The sequence below is a fragment of the Gallus gallus genome, chromosome 2 (genome assembly GCF_016699485.2).
Source record: "Gallus gallus isolate bGalGal1 chromosome 2, bGalGal1.mat.broiler.GRCg7b, whole genome shotgun sequence".
Lineage (NCBI taxonomy): Eukaryota > Metazoa > Chordata > Aves > Galliformes > Phasianidae > Gallus > Gallus gallus.
Window position 1 is genome coordinate 76,290,705 of NC_052533.1, and position 17,822 is coordinate 76,308,526.

Sequence of the window (17,822 nt, forward strand, 5' to 3'; positions counted from 1 at the left end):
ATTTTTTTCTGTATTAGACTTAGGTCTGCATTTTCTTAAGGAAAGACTGTTGATTACTGTTCATTTGAGGTAAACTACATTTGCTGATTTTTTTTTAAGCAATAGAGCATTATCTGCAACTACACAGTGGAGAGGGATTGCTATGCAAGAGCACCTTGACCCTGAACCTTTTATTAGAATGAGCAGAAAACAAATAAATGAATAGAAAGAAAAGGCTTTTGATATGAAAATGGCAAAATGAGATGAAATAATTCTAATGGTGCTCTGAGGACTCTGGGTGCATTCATTGGGAAGTCATGTGGTGAAGCACCAAGGGACTAGGATTCATACATACACAATTTAGGAAGATTTTCTTTGATTAAATAATAAGTGTTTATTAAATATTTGTTGTATTTCAACCTACAGAGCATTTTAGCTTTCCAGGAATTAACTCTCACTTGACAAAGAAGAAGAAACCGAAAGTATTTGTGACAGAGGGGAAGGAAGTTGCTTTAACTGGTGTATGTGTTTTCTTCATTAGATCTAGTGTTCTGAAAGCCATCACAGCTGAGAATATCTATCAGGTGAGGGTTAGTGACTACTGTTCTTTGTCTGTAATCTTGTTGAAAATTATTTTTCATCTGGGGTATTTACTATCAGCACGTAACTTGACAGCCTTTTGCATGGTGAAATGAGCAAAAGGACAGTTTGCCTACATGAAATGCAGGGCAAAATGAAGGGGAATGGAAGAACTGAAACTGAGCAGTGGCAGCAACTTGAAGTATATCATTGTGAAGAAATAGTGCTATGACAATTTGTGATCATCCAAGATGACAAAAAGTAACTGGTCAACACCTAAATATCAACTTTTTTAAGCAGTGCTGGCTTCTACACTAAACAAACAAAATGCTTTTATTTTTATGAATGTATAAACAAGTTATACACAAACAACTTTTTGCCAGTGAAATGCTCATGAAATCTGTCACTCCAATATGAATAAAGCTGAATCAAGTGCAGTATTCTAGCAGTAGAATATGTATGTAGAATATGTATATAGATATATATATCTAGCAGAATAAAATGTAGAGAATCCTATACTTGTAGAAGAACTAATCAAACCGCTAAAATAAGAATGATGAGCTACATGAAAATTTAATGTTGTGCAAAACTTTGTATATGCTTCAAAATGGAAACTTTCAAGTACAACTGCTAAGCCAGTAAGTTTCAAGTTCCCCCATCTCTTTTAGGGAAATCTTTTTATGTTATTTTTACCCGAGTAGGCAAGAACTATAAGAGCAAAGGCTGGATGAGTTGGCTGTCATCACTGGATTTTTATTTGATATCTATCTATATATATTTAAATTTTTATAGTTGACTTTATCTTTTTGGTAGTTTTAAATGATCTGACTTGGGTTTTTACTCAATCATATACTTTCTAACATTTAAAGATTTTTGCTTTAATAATGTTTCTAAGTTGATAATTGCATCTGAACTCTGCAGCAGAGTTCTTCACAATTAATTATATAGCCCTTAATGATAACAAATAATACCTTAAAACCAGGGAAGGCAAGTTGAACAGTTAAAATGATAAGTCTGAGGAAACATTTAATGTATGACACTTGAATACAATTTATTTCGTGTTAAATTATGTTGCTGAAAAATTCCTGTGCTACCTTCTAATAAAGAGAAAATAGTTGGCAGATTAATGTAGTTTACCTTAGTAATCTTGAGAGTCTTCTTCAGAATGTCTAAAAAGCAATTATTTTGTGAATTGTTCTCTCTCCAGCTGGTAGAGGTATCCTTCATAGACCGTAACCTTTGGGCAACTGGAAATCAGAAGGAACTGTAGTTTGTAATTCTTTTGGTATCTATAATATATTTGTTATATATTTGTAAATGTATACATACACATATGTATGAATATCTTGTTCAAAAATATAACCTGGATAGCTTTACATGAGGCAGACTGGAATCCTTTTGCTCCTCCATGTAGACAGTACTTTATAAACAGAGGTCTCTTATAAAATTATATTTCGGAAGTTTCTTCAGTTTTTATGACAAACAATGACCCTCTGCAAATCCTGCAGGCCATGTTAGGAAGAATTCTTGTTGTTATTGGATGAAATGGTGGCGCACTTACACATACTTGTAATTTTTGAGATACTTAAGCAATAAGACTGGGGAAAAAAAAAACAAAAACACCATGCTGACAAAATGTTGTTTTCCATTTTAATATTTATTTCATATGTTTTACAGGAAGTAAATTTTAATATGATGGATGTAGGCCGAGATGGCTTACTAAAAAGTGTTGAGCAGCTGATATTAGAAATCTTCATTCCAGCCTTACGAATTACGGATTATGGCTGGATTGGACTTGGTGAACATCAACAAAATGACAACATTAAGAAAGAGTTCCTCACTTCCCTTGAATCGTTTGTTAGTGTGCTCTCAGGAACTCAGCAAAGTCTGCTGGAGAAGGTAATATATTCAAGCAGCAGCTTGGAAACAAGCTAGCTGTGAAATGTCTTGGTCTGGAGTTCTTGAATTTACTGTTTTTGTAGAATACTTGTAAAACTGCTTTTGTTAAACTGATGAAAAGAAGCAATGTTTCTAAATATTGCTTGTTGTCATCAATAACTTGATATAACTGATAACTTGATGGATCTGTGGCTTTAACATCTGTGGAAGTTTATGGCTTTAACAATTCTGCAGCTGCTTCTGTTTTTTTCATTCTGGTGCTAGTTCTTTCCAGCTATTCACTTCCTTAGTGGCCTTTCTTAAACCAAGACAATTAACATAAAACAAACAGTTACTTCAAATGTTAAGTCTTTGTGAAGGAAATGACAAGGAAGCACAGCTTCTGGGCTGGTGAGTTGTTCAGATTCTGGAGTTCAGTTCTAGGCTCAAAAGAGTTTACTTCAAATTGAAGCGGGAAGATGAAGTGAGTTACCCCAAGTAAGAAAACCAATCTCTGTGTAAAGTTCCTGGATTATTTGCCACAAATATTTCAGCATTTTGGAGTTCCTTAACTTGTGTTGTAGATCAGTCTGAAGAAATGTGAAACTTATGATCTGAAAAGTCTGAAAGGACCTGCAGATTATCTGATGGTTGCTAACAACACAGAAGATCTTGAGAGAATAGAAGTCTGCATGAAAGGATGGACAAAACAGATTCAACAGGTAATACACTGGACAGAAGTGAAATATGACTATATATGCATATTAGCAGATGTTGAAGTTAATCCTGTTGGCAAATAGCTAGCTACCTTTCTATAAAGATAAATGTGATTGATCCCTATATCTTAAGTTGTTGTTGGTGTGTTTTGTGTGCCTTCTTTTCTAACTTACAATATTAGAAAGAGCTTTTTCCATCAATTTTTATATGGAAAATACAGTTTTATTTGGAGGCTTAGTTTCCCATTATTGCTAATTGCCACATCCATGCATTGATGAAACCTCTTCATGTGGTTAAAAGTATTGTAAGGTCAGTGTATTTTTTAGAAGTGCTGATAAAATTAAAAAGTAGAAGTTAGAGTTATTTGTATATATAGAGAAAAGTCCTAGTTATTTTCTGCTTTATGAGGGAAACAAAAGCCTTTTCTACAATGAGAGATGTGAGCAAGCAGAGCCTTATCTATATTTAAGCTTATAATAACTTATTAATGTAGACTTTTTCCCACATTGTCTTGTTTTCCAAGGGACTTGAATTGACATTTTCTCTTATGAGCATGGCTTCATACTTTATAAAAAAAAATATTGTAAGAACCACTGTTATTGAATAACACTAGAGGTCCATTTAAACCAATGCCATCTCTCTGGAAATGGGAAAAAGTTGATTCTGGAGAAGAGAAGAAAAGCAGAGTATGATAACAGTACCCACTAGATAAGGATCACAGTAATTATGCTCCTTCCTATTCATACTTCAACATTTACTGTAATTTCCATCTGTCCATACTGCATTAGAGAAAGTATTCTGACTGTGGTTATATTATGGTTACTGAGGTACCTCTCTACTTTGTAATATACTCTTGGAACAAACGGACTACTAGACAGATTCACCTTAGCCAAGAAATCAAAGTAGAAAACAATTTTTGATTCCTAGTGGATTTAATGGTAAAAATTATACTATGAAACCAGCTTTGTAGATTATTTGCAGAAAATTTCTGTAACAGCATTCTTGAGAGACTTCAAACTCAAAAAAAAATCAAACTCAGAACTCAAACCAATAGAAGGGCAGACAAAATTAAAGGTCAGTATATTAGATGGTGGCTAGGCTAGGTAATTTATCACAGGAGCTAATACTGGGAATTAAATTATGAATTAAACCACACTATCCATACAGATAAAAGTGTTAGTATCACTTGCTAATATTATTGTATGATAAAAGATTCTTGCAGAAAATGACCAGTTGAGGAAGGAAGCTGACAACCTTGGTCCGCGAGCAGAGCTTGATTACTGGAAAAAAAGATTGTCTAGATTCAGCTACCTTATGGACCAGCTGAAGAGCCCAGATGTGAAAGCAGTGCTTGGAGTACTCACTGCTGCTAAATCCAAGCTGCTGAAGGTTTCTATTTTGAACTATGACAGATGTAAAGACTAGAAATTTTCTGTGTAACCTACTTCAATTTGGTAATGTATATAATATTGCTGGTGGACAAAATACTGAAGTATCTTTGACTTTTGTTTTCCTCTGCATTCCATATTCCCACTTTAAATATACAAAGTTTGTCTAGTTTAATTTCTTGGAAATGACTGGGAACCCCCTTTGTCTAAAGTACAAGATCTGTGCTTTCAAATTAATTTAAAGGTTAATGACAAAAAAAGATAATCTCAAAATTGCATGGTCAAGGTAGTATTTCTGAAATATGTTATTTAAAAATTTTTTATTCTTCAAACTTTCTATTCTTAGAATTGGAGAGCATTGGACATTCGCATCACAGATGCAGTAAATGAAGCTAAAGATAATGTGAGATATCTCTATTCCCTGGAAAAACACTGTGACTCATTGTACAACTCTGACCCTGTAAGCAAAACACTTAAAATCCTTTCATTAATCTCTGGGGACAACTGAAATGAACACAGTTTGTCATTTAAAGGATCAGTTTAGATATTGCGTAGTTAGAAAGCAGTTTAGTTATGCATATTCAGTTTGAGACTGTTCAGATACACTAAAAGTTGACTAATGCGCTGATTATAAAAGATTTCAGTCTAATGATGAAACTAGATTCTTTGCTATGGGATGAAGTAAAATATTTGAAAATTAAAAAAAACAAACAACAAAACACTTTGTAAAGGATGATGGTTGTGTTTTTCTCTTTGTGTTGGTTGACAGGTTATGCTTAGGCTAAAACTTATAGGGCAATTTACAGTTTATTGGTTTAGGAAATATAAATGTGGTTAGATAAATATTAAAACAAAAATATAAATAACCTTCCCATACCGTAGAAACAGGATGATGCAAGCATAATGTAGTAAATATAGAGTACAGGATAGGAGGAAGGATTTTCATGATTGTATTAATTGCTATAGTGGTGGCAAGTGGTTGCTTTTATTAAAATTAGTTATGTAACTATGAATGTCTTGCTAGTCAGAGAAACATGATGAGAAGCCCTGAAGATACAATGCTTTGACTGCCCATCTAACTCTCTCTCTCTGTACTTTTTTCTAAAGTGAAATTGCCTCTGAACAGTACTCTTGGGCAACCCTGGTGTGACTCATGATTCAGTCTGTTTATTTCCCATTGTGGCATAGCAATAAAACTATTTTTGCACTGGTGATTCTGAGTCCAGTGTTGGAGGTTCACTAATGAAAGATTGGTGTGTTAAAGATACAGAACAAAGAAGAAGTAGACATGCTATTAGCTCTGAGCAGGGCCCGTTGAATTTTATCTGCGCTGTTCTCCCCATTGCAGATTTTGTTATAAATACCAGTACTGTAAGAAAATTGTTCAGTCATTGAGAGGCCATGAGGTTTAATGCAATGTTCATTAATTTGGAATAGGCCCTTGTCTCTATCATATTTATCTCACTTGCTGAACTTCTTCCAGCCAAGCTGATGTCAAAATTACTTTCCCCAAATTGAACTTCTAGAGGTGGTGAGGGTAGGACAGGATTCACTGCAGAAGAGGCCCGGGGAAACATAATCAGACACATTAGAAATACTGTGTTTATAAATACCCTGGATTCTCTAAACAGATGTTGATCTAATGTATGGTAACAGAAGTATTTTGCTAAGTTCAGATACTGTGTGCTTCTTTGCAGGTGTCCATGGTAGATGCTATTCCAGGGCTTATAAATGCAATTCAAATGATTCAGAGTGTCTCACTGTATTACAATACCTCTGAAAAGATCTCCTCGTTGTTTGTGAAGGTAGGTGCAGACAGTGTGAAAATCATCACAGTTTTTTTGTTGTTGTTGGTTGAATGAGAGAATACCAAGAGAAAAAGCAATTAAAGAGCTCATCTGTTGATCAGTATAATGCTATTTTTGAATGTAGAGAGATTTGAAAATAATGATAAACCTTTGAAGTTAGAACTTATTTTACTAGGAATAATTTGGAATTGTAAGAATTACTCGAAAATCAGGGCTAATCTCAACCCTGACATGAGTAGATCTGAGAAACTTTTTTATTAACGTGATTCTTCCTACAACAAACTATGCTTTACAAAAAGTGCTTGTGTTAACATAACCTTTATATTCCCACCTCCTTTAGACTGCTTGAAGAAAGAACTAGTGTTGGAGGGACAACTTGTTCTTTTATTATCACAGTCTCATGGATCCTTGGTTTACCTTTTCTTTCAGAAGTGCCAAAATCTTACTAAGTTTTACTCTCAGAGCCATTTTAAGGTTGTCACAAGGTGTTCAGGCTTAGAATGGGTGTAGCTAACCAATGACACTGTGGAAGTGTAGTAATCTACAGTCTGGACACTGCGAGGAAGGCATCTGGTCTATGTTATTGGTGTTTGGTATTACTAATTTGTGGGTCTTAGGCCAATGGAGTATGAGGTATGGAATGAGACTGAAAGAAGGGTAGGAAGTACTTTGTCTTGAAGTGATTTTTCACAAGGTTAAAACTGCTTTTAGGTCACCACTCAGATGATCACAGCATGTAAATCTTATATCACTAACGATGATACCGCCACCATCTGGAATCAACCTCTGGACAGCGTTATGGAAAAACTACATGCAGCCATTCGGCTTAAGCAGGTAGGTAGAAAGGTCAGGAGAAAAACGGAATATAAAGTGAGATTTAAGTGAACATGATTAGCAAAACTGTTAATTTTATACAAGGAAGGAATGTTATCATGAGGGAAAATGAAGCAATTGAAAAATATCCTTTGACACTGGGCTATTTTTGTTAGAGCTAATGGAAAATTTAGTCCAGTGTCTGATGATCTTCTGGAAACAGGATTTCCATACTTAAGCTAACTTAACTATGTTTCTTAAATGATATCTACTTGTTTTTAATGTCTGGGTTTCTCTAGAAAGCTTATTCTCATATATGTGTGATAGAAATGAAAATAGAGAGCCTCACTGAGTTAAACATATACTAAAGACAAATGGACAAGCTATATCTTTAGAAAGGATGATGTAACAAACAGAAGAATTTGGCTGTTTTCTTTGCCTAGACTTGTTGGGAATATAGACTACATTTTTTTAAAAAACAATTCCATGATCATTTGAGGATTTTTTTTTTTTTTTTTTTTTACCCTTTAGAATTTAGGTAATTCAGGTTGGAAGGGTCCTCAGCAGTTTTCTAATCTGATCTCTTACTCAAAGCCAAGGCAGAAGCAAGTGTGAGTTCAAATGTGGTTGTCCAGTGCTTTCTTCAGTCCTGCCTTTGAAATTCTCCAAGGCTGGGGACTGCATAGCCTTTCTGAGCAACATCTTCCACTGCTTGACTCTCCTTTGAGTGAAGGATTTTCTCCTTAACAACCAGTCAGAGCACCTTTTCTGTTTCAGTTTGTGCACTGTCTCATGGCCACTGTCTGTACTCTGCTGTAAAGAGACTAGCTTTGACTTTCAAGGCTCACAATAGGTTTTCTCTGTTATTACTTTTTAATTTCATAATAACAACATGCACTTACAAGTACAGATTTTTATCCTGATACCTTCTGAAGCAACAGGTCTTTCATAGTTATTGCACAAATTAATGTTAATTTGTAACTTCTTACCATCAGAACAAACTGTAAACATGTATATTTCTATACAAATGTAGCATTAAAATATATTGAAGGATTAGGTTTTGATAATTACCAAGTCCAAAAGCTTTCATATAATCAGTATAGGAAAATCTGAGTCCTTTGTATTAATACCTATCAGTTATGATTACTGATGTGTATATGTGATAGAAAATAATGAATCTTGTATTTTGAGTACTACTCTTGAAAGAACCATTTCCAGCCAGTTTGTTGCCTATTTAATTTGACTTTGAGAATAATTTTATTGTAACAAGTTTGGAGTTTGCGCCCAGCTAACAAAGCAGAATGGAAAATTTAAGTTGCAGTGGAACAGCATTTTAGCTTCAGAAGGGATTTATTCTGAAAAGTAATGTTAGAAATACAATTACTTTGTAAAAGTGCTCAATACACAATCATTATTTTCAGTCTCAGAAAACTGAAATATGGATTGTCATGTTAGATGGTCAGTAGACCCATGACCTGTTTTAAAAGGAAGGGAAGAAAATATCACACTGACTAAGGATGGAATGTACACATCTGTGTGCAGTTTATTCATTTGATTAAATGTGTGACCCCAAAATGATACTGTTGCGATGATTGTTTATTGTTCTAAATTCTACTTATTATTGAATTAGAGGGGATTGTATCAGTCTGCATAAATTTTATTCTACCTGATAACAGTGTTGTTTGCTCCATGCTTGAAATTCTTCTTCGAACTTCTTTATTTTTAGGAGTATCAAAATTGCTTTCACAACATGAAAAAGAATCTGGAGCAAAATCCAGCTGAAAGACAGTTTGATTTTAGTGAGGTGTATATATTTGGAAAATTTGAAACTTTTAACCGACGTCTGGTAAAGATAATAGATGTTTTCAATACTGTGAAAACCTATTCAGTTCTACAAGAGTCGAAGATAGAAGGTTTGGAAGAAATGATTGCAAAATATGAGGTACGCAGTAACTTTTGGATATCCTGTCAGTCTGACTTGAAATTGAAACAATAAATAATTATGAAAATCAGCACTTATCAAGAGAAAAAATAATTCTGCAGGCTGTGCTAAAATTACTAGGAAATTGTTAATATTGTAATGTGTGATTACTGGGATATGGAAAAGGGCAGGTGGCTGTGTGAAGGAACTGTGTTAAAATCAAAATTGATTGAAAAATCAACTAAATAGGAAGAGTTTATAAGAGGAGTAATTGGTGCTGTAGTTCTGTGTCATGGGCAGGCGAAAAAGCGAGAATTGTGACATTTTTCTCTTTAACAGTGTTTTGCTGGCTATGAAAGTGTACTGTGACCACTTCATCTCTGGCCCATTCCATGTGGAGCACCTGGTCAGTGCCTGCCACAGAGGCCAGTTCTGTTGTTCTGGTGGCTGTTGCTGCAGTCAGATTTTCCTTACAGCTTGGAGTGAAATCAAATCCCAGTCCAGTTTCAACGATGCATAACTGCAAACAAATTTTGATTTCTTGAAATGAGTCATTCTTAGCAAAGAGAGAAGAAAACAACTTGGATTCTCAGACTTACTCCATTTCATTGAAGAAATAGCTTTATTCCAGCAAAGCAGATTATTAAATTTACGTAAAATCTATACTCATCTAGAGTACTACCAATAGCTTTGTGTTTCATGGAAGAAACAAAGCGTTAAGTTACAGATTTTTTTAGGGTGAGGGAGGGGAAGAAATGACGTAGCTTGTTTGCTCTGGAAAGTTCTCTGAGTTTAGGCTTTTCCTTTTGTAACAGTTACTTGTCATATTACCGTTTTTTTTTTTTTTTTTTTTTTGGTCAACTACTTATAGGCTGGTTTGGCCCAGTTCCGTGACTAGCGGGGTGGAGGGATTCGCAAATCCACGCCTCTGGAAAGGGGAAACAGGGGACCCCGAAATAATTAAAAACAGTGACAAGAATCTGAGGAGAAACAAACTAGTTTACTAAATATGGTATCGGAATGCAAGATAACACACTATAATACAATATAATTAGAATTGAAGCTAATAAATCAAATATAATGAGAGATCATCTGAAAGCTGAAGGCCTTACAGTAGTGCTGAGGCGATGCGTGTGGTCGGGACAAGCAGCAGGGAGTAAAGCTGAAAAAGGGCAGGTCAGGTGATCTACGAAAGCTTATATCCCCTCTCTGACTGCAAAGTCCTCTGGGGTTTGTATTCCTCTCTTCCAGGCAGGTGCCCAGAACTGGAGCATTAACTCTTTAACTCCCAGTGCACCAGATGATGTTATGATGTGGAATACCGATAACCAAAAATCATAAAACAATGACATATTTTTTTACTTCTTTCCTTGCTGGGATATTTCTTTACAGCAAAGTAATAAAATTGAAGCTCAGTTGGCTTATGGTAAAATGGTAGAAGTCTGCTGTGCTGAACATGTGTTGAACTTTATAGTTGCTAGTAAACTACTAGCAACCTGAACGGTGATTCATCATCAGAAATCTTTAAATGTGTGTACAGCTCATGGGATATGCTGATTAAGATGTACTTTCATTAGAGGGGACAGCAGATGTATAAAGGAAGGAATAATAAGACCTGGGCTGGTAGCATGCTGCACCTTACTGTGATTTTTAAATAGTCTGTTTTTCTATTAAATCAGTTAAAGACATGGAAAATACTATTGTGGAAATAAACTATGTTAATTTTTGAATAAATCTAATGAACCTCTGCATGAGAAAATATTTAATGGGTAGCAGTGGGTAACAAATGCCTTTTATGGAATGCAAGTCTGAATATTCTGCCAATTCTAATTGACTTAAAGCAAAAGTAAATAAAAAAACTGAAATTCATATGCCCATTGCACTAAATTGTTTCCCGCAAATAGTCATTTATGTGTTTTGCTTATATTGCTCATCAAATAATGGTAACTAATGACTAGGTAAAAATGTGAGTGTGCACAACTCGTTATACTAAATATTTTGATTTAAGTGTTAAGTTTTTATTGGGACAATTTTATGGTGATAATTTTGTTTTTCTGTAAAACTATTTAGAGTATTGTTGACATCATGAAGAAAAAGGATTACAATTTCTTGGATCAACGGAAGGCTGATTTTGACCGAGACTATGAAGAGTTTTGCAAAGAGATAAATGATCTACATGTAGGTTTTATCAATCAAAGAATTGAATTTATTAATAATTCCTGAAAAAAAAACCCAGTACCTCTGAGTTACCACAAAAAACAAACAAACAAACAAAAAAAAAAACCCTCAAGATTTCTCTTCTGAAATTGAGAAGTAACTTGAATGCCATTTATTATCTGGCATTTAAACCATGGAATAGGAAAGGATTTCTTGTTATTCTATTTGAATGTAATACTCGGAAGACTGACATAAAAATGCTTGATTTTGTTGCTTGAATGGAAATATACAGTACAAATGGCTTAGACAATTAACTTTCCCTTTCCCTTTGTTCTGATATCACAAATTGATGGAAGGAATGTGTAGGGGTATAAGTGCAGATTTAAATTAAACACTTTACTGGCTTTGTCTGCCGAAGAGTTAAGCCAGCATTCTTTTAGGGTTGCAGTATGGTGGTACCTTTGACAGTTCAAAAGCCTTTTCTGGTTGCATAGCTACAGAGGGAACAGAAGAAGGAAGTGCCTTGAATGTTGACTGTATTTTGTTTGAAATGGATGGGAAAGAGAGAAAATTGATACTCACTGAGTAACTTTCACATAAACTTTGTTCTAATATAATACATTATAAATCATGTAAAATCACACCTGGTATATTTGAGGTATGTACCTTATGTCAACTGTAGAATTATTTGCTCTCCTTCAGAGTCAGTTAAAGATTTTTATGGACAACACCTTTGAAAATATTCCGAACACTGAAAGAGCACTGTGTATGTTGAAGAAATTTGAAAGGTACTATCTCCTGTTTACTTTGTTGGCATTCTGCCAGAGAATGGAAATGATGCTGTTAGAATGGTGAGAAAGCAGGAAATAGAACAGGTATCTCCTTAAATACAAAGAAAAATCAGTTTAATCTCCACTCCCTCAACTGCTCAGCTCTAGTAAGGGATGTCTGCTCAGTTATGTAGATCAATAAAAAAAAAGTATATTTTTATGTATCAGAAAGTGTAAAATATGAATGGACTTCATCTTTCAAAACTAGCATATGTATGGAAAAACATTGTTCTGTCTGTTAGCATATTTGCCTTAGTTTTCTTCTTGAACAATGAAACTAATCTGTTCTTAGAATGCTTTTATTAGTAAATGTTGAAATTTGTCTTGATAAATTCAGCTTATTTCAAAGCAGCCTCAATTTTTCTTGCACTTTTTTTTTTTTTTTTTTTTTTTTTTTTTACAATATTCTCCTTAGTAGAATAGACAGCTAGTGGCAGATTGGTTACAGTTTGCACATAATTTTAGTTCAGTGTTTGAAAACAGTGACAAAACGGAAAATGTGTAGGCTTACTTGGGAACTTGTATCATCTGGCCTAAATCTTGGATGCTTGGAATCAGGTTGTGACAGTATTTGTTCAAACTTTAATGGAAAATCTGCTACTACAGTAGTTATTTTCAAAGGAATGCAAGAGTGTCTGGGAAAAAGTTCCAACAATGCATTAGAAGAATTTCAGAATTTTTAAATGGATTTTTCTAATTATTATTTTTCTAATCAGATTACAAATCCCCAATCTTGGCATTAATGAAATGTATCAGAAAATCCTTCAGAACTATGGATATGACATAGAAGCAGTCTGTAAACTCTACACTAGGCAGAAGCAGGATCCTCCACTGGCTCGTAATCTGCCTCCAATAGCTGGTAAGATCTTGTGGGCACGCCACCTATTCCATAGGATCCAGCAGCCCATGAATTCTTTCCAGCAGCACCCAGCTGTTCTGCAAACACCGGATGGCAAGCGCATAATCCACAACTACAACAAAGTAGCGAGAGTTCTTATGGAGTTTGAGGTGATCTATCACAGGGGATGGCTTCAGCAGGTAAAATAGCTGATCTTGATTAGAATATTTCTTTTAAAAAATATGCTAGGTTTTTGTTGGCGGTAGATCAGTCCAATCTAGCTTTACAGACCAGACTGAATTCTAATTGTGCTAGGCATCACTGAAACACTGGGTAGCAGCAGTTTGAAGAAATCACTGGTTAATAGCCACGTATGCTGATCTAGCCTGAATAGTATGATTCTTATGTTTTAAAGTGATAATCCACATGTGCCCTCAGTGTGGGCATGTGTATAAAAAGCATCCAGTCTCAACTAATAGCGCATCTCATAGAATTCATAAGATATTAAGTATGTAAACGTATTTTGTACCAATTTGCTTCCTATCAAACATCTGTTAAAGTAGAACAATGTAGTATAATATTCTTCAGAAAACATGGTTTACCTTAACTTCTAAATCTCATTTGACCAATTCTGATTTCTTGGTTTTTGTATACAGAACCTCTGACTGCCTTCATATTATCAGATGGCTTCTTCAGGCACTACTTTCTTGCTTTGAAATTTCTGCAAGTTTCTACTGTCCTATAGGCACGTTTTCCTCCTGCAGTTTCTCTGTTGCCTTGGCAAAGAACACATTGTAGAAGAATTGGCCTCAGACTCTTAAATCTCACAAGAAAGGCGTCAGAATCTCCAGATAACTCTTTTGAAGGTTCTGGCTCAGTTATCAATGCAGCTACTTCTTGTTCTTGGAGCTCAACTCCATCTTCTGTAAAATATGAAGAACTCTGATATGTTATTTATTTGATAAATATCAGATAAATATCAATTTTCTCAAAACTAGTCTTAGACAAGATCTGAGACCAGAAGTTTCTATTGTCCCTTGTCCAATCTAACACGCATGCGTGGGCCTTTCTCCTGAAGTGGTGCCCGCCTATTCAGTAGTCTCTTCTTGAGGCATCAAAGTGCAGACTGATGTAGACACAAATATCGGAGAACACAAGGTGGAGCTCATGCTCCGCTCCTGAACAAAAGGAAAACAGATAGACAAGTGTCGTGCAGAATACAAATGCCACAGAATAAGGCTGTGGCATACTAATTTTTATCCTTCTATTCGGTTTATTTTAAAGCCATAATTTTCGTTATACATAATTCAACTCGGACATATTAAAACAATAGAAGGTGTGAAATTTGCTACAGTACTATGACAGTGTAAGATTCTTGCATTTAACATACCCCTGATTTCTGTTAACAGTGTAACATCTTAGTAATGAGAACTGCCTAAAAAACAAAAACAAACAAACAAACAAAAACCCACACAAACATAAATGGGAGAGGAAGAAAGTGAAAGTAAGATTAATGAGTTTCTGAAGCCCGAAGAAGAGTCCAGTAAATCTGTTGGTGAACATTTTGAGAAGAAGTCTGTTGCTTTTTAAGGCAGTTATACCAAATGACTGACTGGTGATGGATAGAGCACAACAACTTTGTTTACAACATTTGATGTTAACTTAAAAATTGTTGTGTAAAATTTTGTTATAACATATGAAACTGTTGAAGCAAGCAGTATTGTCACACGTATTTTAGACATTGAAAGAGGATGCAGAGTTTCAGGGAATTACATAGAGAAGCATAAAGTACATGGAAAAAAACAGTGGGTAACAATGGGTTCTGAAACTGTTACTTAAAAACAATCTCCAGCTAAAAGTAAAGTGATGCATGACGTTTGAGAAGTGAAGTTATGTCAGCAAAAGGACAACTGGAAAACAGGAATAGCAGGAAGACATGACTGATGCCAGCCACATTTTCCATGAGTGATCTTATTAAGAATCTTCTCCTTTCTAGTTACCTGGAGAACAAATGATATTATTATATTCAAATGAAACAGCTAAATCAATAGTGTGATTAGGCTTCCCTTTTAAGAATATATATATATATTTGTGACAAATTGCCCAGAAAGTTTGATATAATTAGGGATTATAGAGCTGTTAAAATTGCAGTGTGATGTAACTGTTAGATAATGGAAAACAAGCTAAAGAAGAAACCAGGAATCAGTTACAAAAGAAGTCTAAAGAAATTATCCAAGCCTAAGTTCAATTCATCAAGGAGGTGTGCAGCTTTCAGAATGTGCATTAAATTTTATGAAAATGAGACTTAGGAGAACTGAAGTCAAAATCTCTATGGTTTTGCATCTAATGTTTGCTTGTGGAATGGGACTTAGGATATCCAGGAACCCAACAGAAAAATGCCTGTCTGAGGATGAAAGTTCATTTCATTGTTAGGTTTTTGAGAGCATACAGATTGCATCAACTAAGTTTTATTTTTGATTCACCATATCAATCTTGAGTGTCAGCAATACCAGATTTTATTATCTCTTTGTACCAAACTAATATTTACCTCCAAATCAAAGTGTTTTCTTGTATTGGCTTGTCTCATCCGGAGTGATGACTTTGTTTCCTGCAGATTGAATTAACTAAAACAAGACTTCAGGCAACTCTCTTGGTAAAATCTCCAGAAACGGGAGAATTATTTGTGAATTTTGACCCTCAAATATTAACTTTAATTAGAGAAACAGATTGCATGGCTCACATGTGCCTTGATATCCCACCATTTGCAAGTGCTATTCAACAGAAGAGAGACTGGTATAAGAATATTGTCCACAGTTTGCAGGTGGGTTCATTTTAGTTGTTTTATATATGTATGGCATGTATTAAAATGGCTTGGCTCTACACACGTGAGAGAGTTAAAAATGAAGATCAATATTTAGACAATGTTGGCAAGTTGGATTTTTTTTTTCTTTTCTTTCTTATCTTAAGACACTTTTAAAATGAATTTCCGGGCTTTGCATCTTTTGTGGAGTTGCTTCAGAGTTGCACAGGTTTAGGAAAGTACTGCAGAATTTGGGAACGAGGTGAAGATGGAGAGGAAAAAAAACTTACAAGATGTTTCACTCCATTGCTTGCTTTCTAAATGATAATCAGTTTATCTCTCATCCAACTACTGTTGACTCCAAGTCAAACAACACACTTCGTTTTAAGAGGATAGTTAGCAGATGGTATGCTTTTTAAAAGTGCAAAAGATCCGGCAGACATCATGTAACAACATAGTTCCTGCATCAGAGTTAGACATAAATGTCTGTAGAGGAGATTAAGATTGAGCACCTAAAGCTTCCTCTTCTCTCATTTTATAATTCCTTTGGGTCATTTTGTCTCCCTGTGAACAGGCAAAGTTCTAGATTAGTGAAGGCAAAGATTCAAAGACAAAGCACGTCTGGAAAAATATAGCTTTAAAGGGCTACTTGATTCTGAAATGAGATAAAAATGTCATGTTACATCATAAAGCCATTACAAGGGTATTTTCTTGCAAAATGTGAAAATAGATCAGTGGGTTAAAGAGGCGTTTAAAACTAGACACCATGTTGAAGCTCTGTTAAGACTGCTCTAATAAAACTGCTGAAAATTAACTTGGATGATTTTTTTCTTGGGATTTTTTTTCTCTGGGAACATCCATTTAGGGACTAAGATATTTACAAAAAAATCCCTTTTTATATCAGAAATGATGAATTTCCCCGTGAATAAGTAATTGCACTATTGTGAAAAGCAGCAAACCTTGAACTTTTGCCAAAAATAATGGAAAAAAATCCAAAGAATTTATTATTTCTCACTAATTTCAGTAATGTGGAATAATTGTCTTAAGTCATGATGAATACATGTATATGAAGAGGTTTAGAACAGTGTGTATTAAAATGCTTTAATTCTCTGTTTTAGATGATGCTAGCAGAGTATAAAAGAATTAAACTAAAAATACAACACCCTGTTGAACGATTGATAAGCCCTTGGTTAGCAAACATAGATGATGCTATCCAGACAGGTCTGATGTTACTGACCTGGACATCATTGAATATTGAGAAATATATTGATAAAATTTTTACCAAGCTAGGTAAGTCACTTGTCTCTTGCAGTAACTTCTGCATGTTTGTTTCTGTACAAATGCAAATTTCATTATTGAGCCTACCGCCTTTTATATGATTTTTGCTTAATTGACTTACCCTTGAAAGAAATTAGAATATTCACCTGTCCCCTTTAGTTCATGTAACCTCTGCTTCTAAAAAAAATGTTGATTTTTCTATTCTGTTTTCTGACATCTTTTTGAAATTTTTTACTAATGTGAATGAGATGGCAGTAGGGTTTAACCAAAGTAGTATGCAGACGTTCCTGTGTATTCTGACATTAGAGGAAGATAGCTCTTTTTTAACAGTATCAAGGTTTCAGACTTTTCCTAGTCTTTCCTTTTATTTCTACATGTACAGAACAAATTCTCAAGGAATAATATCTTCACTGAGTTGGTACTGTCACTGCTGAATAGCTTTTCCTATTACATTCATACATATTCCTATTCTTTCCCTTTCCCTTTCCCTTTCCCTTTCCCTTTCCCTTTCCCTTTCCCTTTCCCTTTCCCTTTCCCTTTCCCTTTCCCTTTCCCTTTCCCTTTCCCTTTCCCTTTCCCTTTCCCTTTCCCTTTCCCTTTCCTTTCCTTCCCTTTTCGTCAGTCTCTTTAACACTGATGCATGCACATCTTTTTGGACAACAGCTTTAGAAAACAGATGAGCTTTTATTCTATTCATAAGATTTGTATTGTTTCTGAAGCTGCTAAATTCCTTTTGCTTAATCTCTATTATTATATCAACATGGATTCTGTTTTTTAAAATGATGTAAGTCATAGTGGAAATTTTCTTTAGTTGAAATGGCAAATTAAAATGCATT

The 17,822-nt window shown here is 34.7% G+C and overlaps 1 protein-coding gene across 1 annotated transcript in view; it reads left to right on the forward strand.

The window, feature by feature from the left end:
- Positions 1-17,822, forward strand: part of DNAH5 (dynein axonemal heavy chain 5) — a 127,863-nt gene that overhangs the window by 21,582 nt on the left and 88,459 nt on the right. The window contains exons 4-16 of the mRNA XM_040695761.2: positions 406-563; positions 2,236-2,457; positions 3,021-3,158; positions 4,366-4,542; positions 4,888-5,001; positions 6,239-6,346; positions 7,061-7,183; positions 8,889-9,104; positions 11,154-11,261; positions 11,943-12,028; positions 12,787-13,108; positions 15,523-15,729; positions 16,827-16,998. Coding sequence (XP_040551695.1) covers positions 406-563; positions 2,236-2,457; positions 3,021-3,158; positions 4,366-4,542; positions 4,888-5,001; positions 6,239-6,346; positions 7,061-7,183; positions 8,889-9,104; positions 11,154-11,261; positions 11,943-12,028; positions 12,787-13,108; positions 15,523-15,729; positions 16,827-16,998 — 2,151 coding nt within the window. The remainder of the gene's footprint in view (positions 1-405; positions 564-2,235; positions 2,458-3,020; positions 3,159-4,365; positions 4,543-4,887; positions 5,002-6,238; positions 6,347-7,060; positions 7,184-8,888; positions 9,105-11,153; positions 11,262-11,942; positions 12,029-12,786; positions 13,109-15,522; positions 15,730-16,826; positions 16,999-17,822) is intronic.